The sequence below is a fragment of the Toxotes jaculatrix genome, chromosome 10 (assembly GCF_017976425.1).
Source record: "Toxotes jaculatrix isolate fToxJac2 chromosome 10, fToxJac2.pri, whole genome shotgun sequence".
NCBI lineage: Eukaryota > Metazoa > Chordata > Actinopteri > Toxotidae > Toxotes > Toxotes jaculatrix.
In genome coordinates this window covers 10,729,425-10,745,915 of record NC_054403.1, presented here as the reverse complement: position 1 = coordinate 10,745,915, position 16,491 = coordinate 10,729,425, and the positions used below count along the sequence as shown (strand labels likewise).

At 41.0% G+C, this 16,491-nt stretch overlaps 1 protein-coding gene across 2 annotated transcripts in view; it reads left to right on the top strand.

Moving 5' to 3' along the window:
* The window catches only part of ctnna1 (catenin (cadherin-associated protein), alpha 1), a 79,774-nt gene that overhangs the window by 58,693 nt on the left and 4,590 nt on the right, over positions 1–16,491 (top strand). For both annotated transcript variants that reach the window (XM_041047558.1, XM_041047557.1), the window contains exons 15-16: positions 1,710–1,891; positions 7,618–7,723. In XM_041047558.1, the coding sequence (XP_040903492.1) occupies positions 1,710–1,891; positions 7,618–7,723 (288 nt within the window). The remainder of the gene's footprint in view (positions 1–1,709; positions 1,892–7,617; positions 7,724–16,491) is intronic.

Genomic DNA, 16,491 nt, shown 5'->3' with positions numbered 1-16,491 from the left:
GACCAAAGAAGTCAGAAGGCAGAATTATACTTCAGCCTCTTGTCCTATAACAGACTATTGATCTTATTATGATGTCATCCTTCCCTCTGTCTAATCCATGCTCTAACAGGCTTCAGGCCTGATGACTCTTGAGTAGCCATAAGAGTCTAAATGAATTAATCTTTTGCACATCACATCTTCTAGTATTTCAGAATTATTTCAATCATTCACGCCATCTGTTTTTCAGATATCAAGTGCTAGTCTAAACCGGTGAATTTGGTGGTTGATGCACTGAATCAAACTGAGTTCAGGTCAGACTTTTCAAGCACTCAGTAGGCTACCTGAAAAGACTCTCAGGTGATAATAAGTCTGCTGTTGTTTGCCCTCTTCACAGAAGTAGTGAAATAAAGTGTGAATCTGAGCTTTGTGTGCTTAATTTGTTGCTCTATCTGTATATTTCTTTTCAGTGGTTGTACTATACAGTAATCAACTAGAAAGGCCAGCATTGCCACTGCATCTGTAATCTGAATCTATCCCCTTGACAAACAGGTTTTGTCCATGTTAGACTCACACTTAACTGAAACTTTAGAGGCTAAGTGCCTTTATCACTTAAGAAATACAGAGTAATGATTTAATCTTAAAAATCTCTAATGGTGGAGTGATCCATCAGCACATTTACATGCTGTTTGTTCTGTCCACTGGAGATTATGACTGTTTTGTTAGGGAGGGGTTTTACACTTCCCTGGACAGCTTTACTCAATCTTAGGTGACTCCAGAGAGAAAGAGTCCTATTTACCAGTAATGGAATGAACGGTCTTGCGATGATATTCGATTTCCTGCTCTTAAGTGTCTGCCCACTTCGGCCTCACAAGCCCAGTTATTGAATGTCTGATTGCCTGTTTGGAAACTGCCCTTTAACCATCCAGCCCAAGAGGATGGATAGAAATGGTGCTAAACACATTTGCACATGATATTAAGTCCTGCTAAACAAATGCCCTTATATTGATCCTCTTCCGCGGCCAGAAGCACTGAGTTTAATAAATGTATATTTTTTCAGAAGGGGTCACACTATATTACTTAGTGGCTGTGAACCTCATTTTGAACCCAGGTTTTGTAGTTAAAGATAAAAAAAGTCCCCACTTAACCTGGGTCAGTCAGAGATATGTCTTATAGCATATTTTTTTATAGAGAAGACACTGCAATTCATGTAGTCATTTTTCATTCTTAAGACATAAGACCTCCAACCTACCTTTTCTGTATTTTGATTGCTTAATAAAGCAGTAATAGTTATAAAAAACATTGACTGACCTAATAAATATTCACTCAGAGACTACTCTGTTTGGTACAATCTGATGTAGTCCACTACCACAGCATAGCCATAAATTCTGCCTTTACAAAGAAAATAATGCTCAGGAGGAATATGGCAGCCTGTGGTACTGGATTGCATTAGATTGTGTAGGTGTTCTTAATAAAGTGGTGAGGGAGTATAGCATGTTATTTTAGCATGTAAGAATGTATGAAAGAAATCAAACTAGGAACACGGTAGCGTGGTACACTGTAGTACCACAGTGGTTCATGCGCTTGCCTGGCAAGAAGACTCTTGTGCATCCATGGAAACCATAGGGGATGATGTAAAACAAAATGCCCTGGGGATACAGAAATGGCCTCAGTAACAGTATGTTGAGGTCTAGTGTGCTAACCCTCTTTGCTTTCCATAATTCCTCCTTCAGGCTATCATGGCCCAGTTGCCCCAGGAGCAGAAGGCGAAGATTGCAGAACAGGTGGCTAGCTTCCAGGAAGAGAAGAGCAAGCTGGATGCTGAGGTATCCAAGTGGGATGACAGCGGCAATGACATCATTGTGTTGGCTAAGCAGATGTGCATGATCATGATGGAGATGACAGACTTCACCAGGTGAGTTTGGACTAACAGCTTGGCTCACACCCGGAGCCATTTTTCTTCACTAGAAAATGATGGCTCATTTTGTAATTGTAGATATTTTTCTGGCCTCAAAATGCATCTGAATGAATGGTTTGTAGTATGGCTACGCACTTTAAATAATCCCTTTTATAGGAGATCAATCAGTCAAAATTTGTAGTCTGCAGATTGATCTTTGAGTCTTTGTTGTGCCGTCTTCATTCACCGGGCCGACATGTAAATGCCATCTTAACTTCTCCTCACATTAATATTCCAGCAGTTGTGCAGTTCAAGCAAAATGCCTCCAAGACAGAATGTGTGTTTAAGTTAAGCCTGTGTCAAATACACCCAGCATCACCCAATAAGGCTACATTTGTTTCCCAACATTTGCCCATATCTGCACAATGCTATGCACCCGGAACACTACTATTCATGCATCAATGCTCTTCATTTTCCTTAAGTAGCACTGAAGGTGGGATTTTCTTCTTGATTATTTTTCCATCCTTCCTTAATCTAAATATGCACAACCATAAGCAGTGCATCAAATTTCCCTCCCTCTGGTTCATGAATAAAGCTGGGTGTGCACTGTAAATCTTAAATGCAGGGCCTCTACAGGGTGGCCATATTCACCCTCGTCAGTGGTTTGTTGAGACTGTAAAGATGGTAGAGAGGTGGTTAAAGAAATCTCTGGAATCACAGTGTGTCCTGGAATAGTATGAAACATCTTTGCAGTAAATATGGCTTCAAAATCTGCCCTTACTAAAAACAGTACGTGTCTGGAACATTCTGTGGTTACAAGCTGTGGGTATTTACTGAAAACTCACAAACTTGGTTCATATTTCACAAGTATTGATTTTTGGAGAAAAGCTGTTACTTGGCAAATCTTTCTAGTGTAACCAACTACGTGAGAGAGATGAAAAATGAGATGAAAAAATTTAATCATCATGTAGGTTTTCTAACATTTTAAGCAAAATATGTGATCCAAATGTAAACAAGCGGGTATCGCTACCACCAAAATAAAAAAACAAAACAAAACAAAAGGCTAGTCACTCCTAAGTTAATTGGTACTCTTGCCCACACTGCACTTAAGTAATGATATCTGATATAGTTTGTTTTCCTAAGCGCTGTTCGTAAACCCTCAAGAAACACAACAGATTTTACATTTTTTATGATTTTTATTTTTTAATTTATTAGTACTGTAAATCCCCCTTGTGTTGATAGACAAGTGTAATGAATCCCAAGTACTTTTAGCAATGCACAGTGCTTAGATTATCACAGGCTCTCAAAGACTCTTGCATAATGCAAAAAAAAAAAAAAACTGCCTATATAAGTGTGGTCCACATCTATGTAAATGCACTGTATGTTCAAAGAACCACAACACAAGAAGTTGTCGTAGTTTTACTCTTCATAGTTGTACCTATTACCTCATGCCTCTAGCTAAGCGGCCATAAAGTCCTAATGTTTTGTTTCCCCTGGCAACCCTTTGCCAAGGCATGGGACATTGATAAACCAGGCTTTTAGGGACTTCAGATTCTGAAGTCCCTAAAAGCCTGGTTCAGAAAAAACATTATAGTAATGAAGGAATCCAGATACCTTTTAACCTTTTTTATTTAAATGTGACAGAAGCTACTGTAACCTCATAACCATCATCTAAAAATCCCTGCCATATTTTGCGTGTACGACAGTGAGGATTCATGTGTGTACATGATATTGAAATTTGACTGGGTGTGGTAATGACGCTTTCTCATTAGACTTGACCATCTAGCTCACATGATGTAAATTAATTTGTGTGTGTGTGTGGAGGATGTGTGGGGGCATTTTAACTGGCTGACTATATTTGCGCCTGACTGTATTAGTATGACTGTGTCTTTTTAGATTTTCGAGTGAATTACTTAGAGGACATTTTGTGCCTAACTGTGAGTCACATCCGTAATGACGATGAAATGCTGTCACTCTGCCTTCATCTTCTGAATGGGTCAAAAAAATCCAGTCTCCTTGGCCAAAGAATACTGGAAAGCTGTAGCAGAGTTCAGAATATTAACACAGCCAGGATTTTACTGAGGTTACACTGAACCCTGGAATTATTTATTTGCTTCCTATTCATCCAAAGAAGAACTAAGAAAAAATAACCTCTTATACATTACATTGACTGTAGACACAGATGTAAATTAAATGTAAATAATGCTGCTTCCATCTGGCCATGTTTTTTCTTATTAAAAGCTTCTAATCTCCTAAAAAAAACAACAACAAAAAAACAAAAAACAAATGCAAGACTCCAATCAGCAAAAGTACTATCAAATGAAGGCTGTTTTGTAATAGTCTCAGAGGACAAGTAGCAGTTTCTAAACCACTTCTCAGGGAGGGAAACGAGGACAAATGCTTGGAATGGGCTAAGAAATAACATCATTTAACAGAGAATGACTGGGAAAAAAAAAGTCCTATTTACTGATAAATTTAAGTTTGAGATTTGTGGCAGTAACAGAAGGGTATATATAAGAAGACGAACAGGAGAGAATGATGCTGCAGTTTATCAAATTGACAGTGAAACATGGTGGGGGGAATATTCAAATCTGAGGGTGTTTTGCCTTACACTCCATTCTTCAGAGACATGCTTTAACCTCTGGTTTGCATCTTTGTGGAGAAGGAGTCTATACTGCAGCTGGAAAATGACCCCAAATTATACCTCCGCAAAAAGCAATCAAAGAAAAACCAAATATGAGCCAAGCTGTGAATAAATGTTTGAGAATTACAGCACAGGTCCTTAACACTTCTTGAGTACTGAAATGTCAAGCACTGAATTTTGGCATTTTACACTAAGGCATCAAAAAAGTATTAGGTTGTTGCCGAACATCAGGTGTCATTCTTGCTAAAATGGTAACTGCTCACCTCTCACCTCTCACCCTGTAACCAACAATCATGAGCACAAAATTATCAGTTCATTCATTGGAAAGTTAGGCTCAAGAGAATGATGACCTGTGGGCTGCTTTACAGTAGCTTACGTGTGAGTGGTGCAAGAAGAGAAATGTTGTCTTCTATTGGATGCCTGAAGGGACATTTTTTATAGGCAGTGGCTGGATTTTGAACTATAAAAATATTCCAAGCCTCTTATCCCCTGCATATTTCATCTAGGATTTAATAACAAAACACCACTCTAAATCGGCTTGAAAAACAAGATGTTTGAAATTTGAAAGGCAGTTCCATAGTTAGATCTCACCAATAGCTGAGGTTTTCCAAATTAAATGTGTATCGGACGTTATGCACCACTGCTAACCGCTGTTACCCAGCAACTGCAGCCACGTGATGTCCTCAGCTTATGTGCATTATTCATGTGGTTCTTCTAAATTTACTTGCGGATGGGGTCCGGATACATCCAGTTTTGCATTTTAGAAACCTAACTACGATGGCAATTCGTAACAATTGCTTATTTGTTCTTTACATTTTTGCAAATTAAATATGTAGGAAGCATACTTTTTTTTTTTTAGCTCAGACTTTTAATACCTTTAAAAACAACAGTTTTAATCATTGTAATAAGCTTTAACGTCTTTGACCTTAGTGATGTCACCACAGCCAGAATTAAATTTTCAGTCACATTATATTCTCTATGCTTTGTTATTGCCATTTGAAATACTTTGTAAAAGAAAGCTAGCGCAACTTTTCTTATGTGGCACACTCAAACTTTGGATTGTACACTGCATATCTTCGTGTGTGTCTGAGGAAACACACTTGGATGTTTGTTGTGCTGAATATATATCTTCATATTATGCCCTCACTCCCTCATGCGGCAGTAGCACATGGAAGGTCAGTAGCTGGCTAATTCAGCCTGCGCCCAAGTTATTGCCCCCTCAACCTTGAGCTGGCACAAAGCTCTGCCAAGGTTAATGCTGTATGAGGTAATTGATCTGGACCTCTCTCCTGACAAATCTGCAGAGAGTGAGAGAGATTCTTGTTGACTCCTGCATCGCTTATGGCTGCTCTCATGAATAAGGGATGTGTGGCTTGGAAACATGCAACATATTTGGGAGCCACCTGTCTTAGAGCATTCTGTGCTGTGGAGTGCTCAGTCCGATGTGGCTTATACCCATCTGGAGGCCCGCAGCTGTCAATGGACCTGAAGTCCCCAGCCTCTTCTCCATGTATAAATCCACTATGAAAATCTTACAAGAGTCTCCTCTTCTCAGGAGCTCTCTTGTCTATCTTCATGGCCTCTTTGTGCCTTTCCCAATTGTCACTTTGCCACCTAGACAGAGCTGGAAGTGGTGAGGAAATAGAGCATCTAGCCCTTTTTTCTTAGGGCTAAAGCAAGGGATATTTTTAGGGAAGAAATCAGTGGTTAGGGAGGAATCAGTGGGGGCTGTATTTAAGCATTGTGATGTGGTGTTTTTTTTTATCAGGGCAAGCAGCATTATACTAGCAACACTCTATTAAAAAAAGCCCCATGCTGCCTTTTTTTCTCCTCCAGAAGCCATCAGAGTGCCTCCAGCTCTGTCTCCAGGGGTTGACTTGTCCCCAGAGAACTTCCAGTGTGTGCTCTGACGCATGGCCTCTTCCACTAGGACCCTGACTTGCTTTACAGCAGAGCAGTAGAGGGAGAGCAGGAGAGGGGAAGGGTTGGGGATAGGAGGGGAGGGAAGAGGAAGCGAAAGAACAGAACACAAAATTCCATCTGTTCTGGGTTGGATGGCTCATTTTTTAGCCTGGAGAGAGAAGCTTTGAATCCAATTTGTGCCTCTTGCCAACTGTGTCCCATGGTCCCTTGTGGTGGCAGAAAAAAAAAAAAAAGGAAAATGGCTGACAAGCTTTACAGTGGGTCAGGTCAGGGCTGGACTGACCCGTGTTGGGACTGTCTTTGTTTGGCTCAAGAAGGGTCAAGGATGGATGTATTGTGTTAGGACAATGACCAGTCCTAACATAATACAGACCAACCTTTAAACTGAGTTGTATTCTCATCCCTCTATTTTCAGTTCTCTCTTTTTTTCCTTTGACTCATCTTAATCCCATACCTGGATGAAATTGACCATGCAAATGAAGAGCTGGTGTGTGTCTCCGTATGCACGTAGCGTTTTCGGGGGGCAACCAATATTTCTCCGCAAATAGACATGAAACCAGTCTGATTTGCTTCTTAGCCTTCTAATAAACCTTGCAGAGTTGCTTGAATAAAAAGGGCCAAATAGACTGAACTGAGAATTTCTGTTGTGAAAGAAAGCGTATGGCACTGGTGACCAGTACAATATGATGGTCTCTTTAATCAGGCTTTACCCCAGAATTCCTGCTGCCAGTTTCTTAAAAGCCCTCTATCAATATATTTTATCTATCAAATGCTGAACTACTGGAAAATGGGTTTAATACCTAAATATTCAGCAAGAGGGCTGATGTGGCTACAGAAGGCTGTGATAGTGCTACTCTATGATCCCACTCTGTTCCCAGCCCTGAGAGGGAAGCTTCCTCTCTACATTTAATGGGTTATAAAACATTCTCAGCTCTGACTGAACATTATGGTGCTGTGCTGTGTTCATGTTTTTTTTTTTATCATATGTTCATCAGTAAACACATATGTTTCTGTGACGTTTCTCTGAACCACTCCCACAGGTCATGCTACCCTATCCATACTTGCCTCTAACTGAGACACAAACAGCAGCTCCATGACTGAGATGCTGCTTCTGCATATTGAATGAGGCTGCTGTAAATGAGAAACACTGACTGATCCTTCCACTTTTTCTTCCCAGGGGTAAAGGGCCACTGAAGAATACGTCTGATGTCATCAGCGCTGCCAAGAAAATTGCGGAGGCAGGCTCAAGAATGGACAAGCTGGGCCGCACCATCGCTGACAACGTAAGTTATTAATGAACCTCCGTCCCCAAGGGTTTGTGATGTAGACTACACCTTTGTGCCTGCGACCCTAATATATAATTGGAATCGCAGAGATCTGCCACATCGACACTGCCAGGGTCCAATAAATTAGCAACAAGTGCAGCAACACAAAGGACAAATAAAGGGAAGTTGCTCACTTTCTCATATAGAAAAATGTGTTGCACAAAGTTTTTAAGCTAAGCTATTGCAAAATTACATCTTTAAGACAAGGGGTTTACATGAAAGATTGTTAAATGAGAAGCTCCAAAATAAGTTATTTTCTTTGTAAATTCTTTCTTAAAGTATCAATTTAATTAATCTGACCTATTTGTGATTGCTGTGTTTAGGAAAATGGGGGCACACAATTCACTACTCCTGCCCACACAACGTTCAGTTATGTATCAATAATGGGATGCATTTCATCATTGTGGTGGTCATTAATTTGCATCAGAAGTTAGATTTATTAAGTCATGGATGTTCTGACTTCAGTGCAAAAGTTGACATCGAGTTGGAGTTGAGTAAAGTTTTTCATTATCCAAATGCACTACTCGTTCTCAGCCCCTGTGTTGCAGAAGGAACTGACATGTCTGCGTGCTGTAGTGCTCACAACAAGTTTGAAAAAGCAAAAACCTTTCATACTGATTGCATCTTGACAGCCCTTCCTTTTGTTTTTAAATGCTGTCCTTTAACTGCACTGCGTGTAAGCTGGATTTAAAGACTCAGAATAGGAGGCAAACTTTTCATTTGGAATATTCTGGGCTCTTTTTACTTTAAGCCATGTCCACAAAAAAATGATAACAAAACAACAATACATGAAATTGTGCTCTTTATTTTATTTTTTCATTTTTTCTCATTTGCACGTTTAGGATCAAATCCAAGTAAAGGACTCGCACAGCAAAGCCCTTCACATGTTAACAACTGCGATGATTTGTGTTATTCATGAGACAACCCTTACCAGTCTTTACCAATTTCTTTCAGGATCAAACACTCCCTCCCTCTCTCGCTCGTCATTCCATCTCCCACTCCCCCAATTCCCTGATTCCATCATCTCTCCACGTCTATCCCTTACCCCAGAGACTATGGTCCTTGACATAGGGGAAACACACATTCAATTATCCATGGCCTCATATTTCACTTAAATACTTGCACTGTACCACTCCTCAGGGAGACACTGTACATGATTTATCCTCCAACTTATTCATGTGCCATCTCTTAGGCGGAGACTTATTGCCTCCATGTCCGCAATATGTATACATTTTGTTGTTAAATCATGGAAGAGTTTAGTTGTGATGTTTTGAACACGACGTGGTCTTTTCTGGTAAAGACATTGCATCTCTGGTTGAGATGTACCAGCTGTGGGTTTGTTCCAATTCTGTCCAAGAACACAGTCTCTCAGGAAGGCACAAACTGACATTAGATGTTTGCCGTAAGATTTCAATTTCGATAACATTGGCGGCACTGTCAGTCTCTCTTTTACTCCGGTTTTGTTGGCATTTCTACTGATATCATGTTGGTAAATTATTGTAACAGCATAAAGTTTGTTTGTTAAATAATGTGTTCATTTAAATTTAATGTTTGAGGGCAGACTCCAACACATGGATTTAAATGTTCTACATCAGCAATTATCAAATCTGTTAGAAGCTATGCATGATAATTCAACATTTGTTTCTAAACAGTCAAGGGTTTCCTATGTAAGGTGACAGTTAATAATTGTTTTAAGGATCATGTAGTTTAAGTCATAGCTTTTTTTTCCTGCGGATTGTTTGTAAGTAGAAGAGATGTGTTAGGGCAGCTGAGGCACATGTGAAGTATATTCCACATACTGGCAAAAAAAAAAAAAGGCACATGGTTATAAAACACCTCCATAAATTTTGTTCTGATTCTAAGGGGGTGTAAGGGGTATATCACTTACCTTTGTCTGATTTTCTGCACAACCAGGGGTTTCAATTATTCCAGCGCATGCTGGAAACATCTGCATTTAGCTTTCAGCAGAGATCTCTCCCTCATAGTCTGACATAATGAGCTGCTGGCCCAGCACGTGTGATATTTTATTTAAGGCGCCCTCAGATCCTTAATATTACAGGCCCTCAACTATCATAAAGTGAAAGTCCTACCTGTACTGACCTAATTGCATCCGAATCATCTGAACAGGGAATAAGCTGTTCTGGAAAGTGACTTTTTTATGCCTCACTGCTGCTTTTGAAGATGCTTATTCACTTTAATGAAAACAGTGTAATCCCCCAAAGAAAACAGATGGGCAACTGTGTAGGTGTGTGAGCGTGCATATGTGTTCCTGTTTGTGTATTGCTACATACGAACATGTCTGTTGACTGGCCTGCCTCTCTGCAGGCACATGTGTATGGATGTGTTAGATTTTGGTGACTGTTTTATTCTTTCATCCTCAACTATTTGTAGGCACTGGTTTCTTTATCTTTTTTCTGCCTGTGTGTATGTTTGTGTCTGTACACTATTAGGGGATTTTGGGGTTTGAAGCACTCAAAGTATGAATAAATGAAGAGCTTTGGCTGTTGGAACAGAAGTCTTTGCCAAGAGTGAGGACCCCTCCAGCCTCCGAACCCATCCAGCTGTCCCCCTTAGCCTTTCTCTCTCAGCAGAGACCAAAACACTAGCAGACCTGGCGACACTCACCCATAACACATCAGCCAGGGCTCCCTGGGATGGACATGGGGTAGAGGGGAGGAGAATGATGGAAAGATAGGGGAGGTAGAAAGAGGGGGGCAGTGCATTTGTGTGGAGAGCGGAACATCCCTCCTGAGAGATGAATCCATTAAAGAGTGCTTCGCCTTTTAATTAGCAGTATAATTGCCAGGTGGCAGTTTTTTCAAATTTATTTATTTACACAGGCGGTTTATATTTAGGGCCATATCTCTAACAAAGCAGGAGATGCCACAGGCCCACTTTCAGCAAAGACATGGCATGTTGGGGTAGTCTACATACTCCAGCAGTAGTAGTTAAGTGAGTCACCACCAAGATGCACACATACTGACAGAGTCAGAGGAGCAAAGGCAATGCTGGGACTGCTCATTAACCTAGGCATATTAATTACTTGCGCTCCTTGCCTCTGGCCTGGAGGGCCTACGAAGGTTTATTCCTCATATAAAACACATCGGCAGATGGTCCCAGACTGATAGCACAGCGTCTTAGCACACATTTTCCTTTGCAAGACCGTGTCAACCGCATGTTTTGGTACGTGCATATTGTGTACAACAGAAATATGCAGGTGGACATGGTCTAGTTTGGGGTTTCTGAAAAACAGTTAAATATGTGTAATAGAGCCTTATTAAAGTTTAAAGAAATGAGTGTAGTGCAGAGATGAGCTGCAGGATTTAGGTCAGTTCCATACAAAGGTCTGCACTGCAGTTTATTAAGAATTTATGACCCTCCTCTGCAGGGCACCTTATGAGAATTCCATCTGAGCGGGTTGGTAAACAAATAATGCTATGTAATTGAGATTTATAATGCAAATGTGTTAGCCACTATGTAGCCCATAAATTTCTGCTGCTTGCCTGCTCACCACATAAACACTTGCATGTACACATACAAACACGTGCACATAAAATAAGGCTTGCATATTTAGAGAATGGGCATGCACTTGCTGTGTGTGTGTGTTTGTTGTGCAAGCTTTATTCTCATGATGTATACTGACATACATAGTGTACTTTTCCAATTTGCATTCAATCAGTGGAGATTTATGGTGATCCATGGGCTCTGTTGCTGGTCACAGTCTAATCCCAGCTCTGGCCCTAGACGCTTTACAGCAGACAGGGTTGTAAATTACCTACTGCAGTGGAGAAGCAAAATCACCCAGAGAGCCCACAAATTCTCGGCTCAGCAGTTCAAGGGTCAGCCTTCAGCCAACTGCAGTTCAGCCCAACCAAGTGAAGCCCACTTTTTTTGCTGGTAAAGGAAATGTATAAACTCCCCATGGATAGTTTTGAAAAGCATGTACCTGTGACAATTCAATATTCTAATGTTTTTTGTCTGTCCTGAAGTTTGGCCTTGAAAGAACCATCTTTTGTAACCAAAGAACTAGTGGTGGAGAATTTAACAGAAGGAGAGGGAAAGAATACCCACCGTGTTGAGATAGTTGTATGAGGTTGTAGGTTACTTATGTGTGGACAGACTTTTGATACTTCAAAAGAGAAATGGATGACTACAATTTGGGCTGACTAAATTGTGCTCAGCTATTGCATACATTTTTTGAAAGCTTTGAAGGCCTTTGTCTTTGCTTTTTCAACCTGCAGTTGCAAATCTGAGGAGCACTGAGGTATCAGTTGAGACAAAAAGCCATAAAGGGTGAGGCCAAGTTAAAGTCAGTGTCTGAATGTTGTGGCTGTATGTACTTACTTGTTCTGTAGCAACCGTGTTATCACTTTTACCTACAAGTGTTACAGTGAAATTCCTGACAGACAGGTGCAGCGTGGACATTAAAAATTGATGAGGGCCACTTAATTGGTCCCTGTGGTTACCTCTAAAGTTTGTCTTTTTGGCTTGTCCCCAGCTTGATGTTCTCCTGTCATACCCAGACTCTCTGTCTGCTTCAATGTCACATTAACATTCCCAAGTGCCAGTGTGATTGAATTGGCCCCACGCAAATATGGAGCATCTTTTTAGCAGATGCAGGGAGGAGAAGAGATCTGGCTATCATCATTCTGTTTGAAATGGATCTTGATTGATATTGGTAGCCCATAGCAGATTTATATTTAGCCATCAACAGTAATATAATCAGCACCAGACGGTCGAAATCTAATGTACAGCACATTAACTGTAATGCCCAATATCGAGGTCGTGCACAGAAAACACTAACATACTCAACTTCATCAGTGGTCTTGTAAATAGAAAGTCTGCTCAAGGTTTTATCCAACGGTAAAACTCTGTTAAATTTCTTACTGCAAGATTTTTTGAACTTCACTTTCCTCTGTGACTTTGAAGACTTCACTTCACTTAAACTTTCAAATGGTCATTTTCGCCATTTTTATCCACCGCTGCTGTTTTCATAAGTTTTAAATATCATTTTAGATATTAAACGTGTTTTATGTTACAGTGCATTCATCCTGAAGTATCTATGGACTACATGAATCGATCATGTTCTATCCCCGCATAGCCCCATCTCCTGCTTCAGTTCCTGCCTAAAGTAACAGAATGATCTTTCTGGTACTTTGCTCCCTGTATCTCGTTAAACTTTGCCATGGACCTCAGTCACACTGTTTTTCCCAATGCCACATAGAACACTGTAACATATATCTCCACATCCCTGCAGCCCCTCTTGCAGTTTTGAGGTGTAATGGCACCTAAAGGCGCCCTGTGGCTCGTTGTCCTGAAGGTCCTTTCTCAGGTTAGGCACAGTTAATTATCCACAACCCTCTACTACACACACAGACACACAAATGTCAGATCCACCCCCCGCCCCCCAGATATTTTATATGTCAGAGTAGTAAAGCTGCATGGTGAAATGGGCTGGCTGGTGTAAGGTTTTGGATTTATTTTCTTCCCTTTGAGCTGTGAAAATCCAGCCACACACTCTAGCTCTCGCTTGAATGAAGGTTTTGTGTTTCTTTCAGGTTGTTTTTTTGTGGCAGGAGGACAAATTGGGCTGTCAGTACATTATGATATAGAGTGATTTATAGAGTTGAAGCATAGATATCAGTATACCTTTAGAAATGATGCTGTCTGTTCTCCTTTTTCAGTGTAGTTTCTCAGCTTAACTAAAAATAAGCTTTATGAAACAGGTGAACTGAAAAAAATGCTGTCATTTTTTTTTAGCAGCTTAGCTTAGCTTCACATTTTCTGGTTCCCCATTAACCAGGCTAAAGTCCAGAGGCAGAGTCCCTCCAATGAGGACACTCAGCAAAAACACTCAGAATCACCTCACTTCGATCTTAGAACAGCGTATGTATCAATATCATCAAAAACATATCAGAAAACGCGCTCTCTGTTCAAAGCCCTGTGGCGTTCCCCAACAGGTTGCTTGTAGCGGCACATTAGAATGCTGCCGTGTCAGTAAATATTGGAAATTGGCTTTTCCTCTGGGTGATGCGTCCTGAAAGGTCAGTGCTGGGCGGTAGAAGCACAGTGGCTCTGCCTCTGTCTCTGGTCTATATAATGGAATTCAGAGGAACTGCATGGCATTTCCAATGATGGGACCTGACCTTCCTGATCATCATTTATATCAGGGACATTACCCAACACGTAGCACAGTGAGATCCTTTTGTTCAACATCCTGCTCTGTCATTCTTGCTGCCTCATTTCCTTTTTCTTATTTTGTGGATTTTGTATTTTGTTTGCACTGTGCTCCGAACCTCCACGAGAGCAGCAGCTTAAATGGTAACGAATGCAAAAGAAAGGAAGCGCTACCCACGCGCTTCCGAAGTGAGACCCTCATGAATATGGAAAATACTAAAAGTCATGGACAGAATTGTTACCTAAGAGATTAAGAGAATTAGCAAATTAAACTAATGATCTGCCACCTTTTGACACAACTTTGATGTTTCACCTTTAGTATTTTCCTGGGAAGGCTCTTAAAACCAGCAGTGGAGGGACAAGCACAACTACACAAGAATCATTGACATTTCTACCTGTGTTCCTGGCTCCACTTGAAAGATGGTGACTCACCTTTTCTATTAGTTTGCCTTGAAAAGGTATCCAGAGTTGTGTGATGAAGTCTCTAGTGCTCCTCTTCCTGCTTTGCCATCTCTCAGTAGTAGCTGACCAAGCAAGGTTAACTGTCCCAGTCCATGACTGGCCACATAGCTTGTGGGAAAAAGGCTATATCATCAGGCCTGAGGGACATTTTACCGCTGCACTCAGACAAGATGACAAAAAATGGCAATGATTGAGTCTAATGGCCGAAGTCACTATTAGAAGAGAGGATCGCTCAGTGGGAACAAGAGTGATGGCCCCTTTGTTTTTCACACCGGCAGATTTTGTCCTGTGGAATGGAAATGATTTGTTTAAATTGTGAGGCGAGATGTGATTTTGTTTGCACAACCTGCACATTACATTAACATATAAGTTGAGCAAATGCCTACATTACATGCCCCATTTATTGATATTCGCACTATTAATTATTCATACCTTCAAGTACAGAAGCAGGGGCCTAAAAGGTTTTGTGGTGAAATGTGAGTTACCTACTGATACATGTGGTTTCTGGGACCATTAATATAGCAGAGCGAAGGTAGTCAGTGAGCTACTTTAGTCTCTGAAACAATTATCACATTGTGAATACCCCTCGAGTTAATCACACACAGGGCTTTTGTTTGCATTCCCAAAACAATCCAAGGTGTTCTTGTCTCTTCTCTGTGCAACTTATGTATTCACATGTCACAGTCAGAGCAGCCTTACAGAGTTTCCTGAGTGCTGAGTGAAGCCAGCAGCTGAGCTGAGTATGAGCACAAGTGATGCTTTCACAGTGCCCTGCGCTCAGCCGTCTGAATACTTCCCCAAGCCCTCATTAGCATGGCTGCTGCATTCAGCCTCATCCCAGGTCTTTGCTATTGCATGTGTGCATCCAAACACACACACACACACACACTCTGTTACTTACTTATACCCCCCTCCCAACTACAGTTGAATCCTCCTGTCTGCGTCCCCTTTCCCCAGTTGGATTTCTCCCCCTTATTTACTTCTCCATACTGTTCCCCCTCTGGCTCGCTATTCATCCTCGTCTTTTCACCAACTACTTATTTTTCTCTAGTTCTTCCCTCTTGTTTTTCTTTCTACCCCCCTCCCTCTTCCATTTTCTCCAGTCTCTCAGCCATGTATTAGTCCTCTCCTGTATGATGATCATCCCCTCCAGCTCCCTTTCCCCTCATCACCTCTTGCATACCTTTCTTTAATAGAATGCCAACTCTTAAATTTCCCTTCTCTCTACTTAGCTCATCCTTTTATTAATCAGGAATGGATGGTAGAGCTAGAGAAGATCATTTTTTTTAACAGTAAGATGCAATTGTAATAGCTTTTTGTTGTTTCTTTCTGTGAACTTTAAATTTATGTTTACATGTATAGATAGAGTGGGTTTATTTTGAGTATGGTGAAAGGACATGTTATTGATAAATTTCTTTGTGTTTATATTCAGCTACAGTCTGTCATGTTCTGCTGTGCGCTGTGTATGAATAAGCATAGCTGTGCTGTCTGAGGCGGTGTGTAAATGCAGGGCTGTATGTCTGGGAGTGAGTGCACTATATTCAGCAGAGCACTCTACTCTCCCACCAGGGATACTGACACGCTCAGCAGGATTAGACACATGATAAGTCCTAGTCTGTTTGAAGTGTCCAGAAATTATGATTCCAAATATGTTTTCCCCGTCCTACGGGGATTTCCTCATCGTCTGGGGATTAGAGCACTTGAATGGTGGTAATGGCCATTAGCGACAAATGGTAAAGAAACTATGACGTCCGAGCTCTGTGTCATTTGCTCACTTATAGACAATCTTCATTTCATCAAGACACATGCAAACACGCTGCATACTTAAGTTCCACAGCACTGGCCTCGCCAGCTTCTTCCTGTAGAGATTCCATCAATTAAAATATTGGCGGCTGTTACCTCCCTTTCACCTTTCCCTGCACTCAGAATTAACAGCTGCCAAATGACTCCTCCTCCATACAGCCAAGCACCTGCAAATGCTGGTGTTTTAGCCAGTACTTTCTCTTGGCTTGCACGCTCACATGGTCGCCCCGGTGCTTTTCACAGGTATAGTTAGCTTGGTGATGTGAAAATCTGCCAGCCACTGA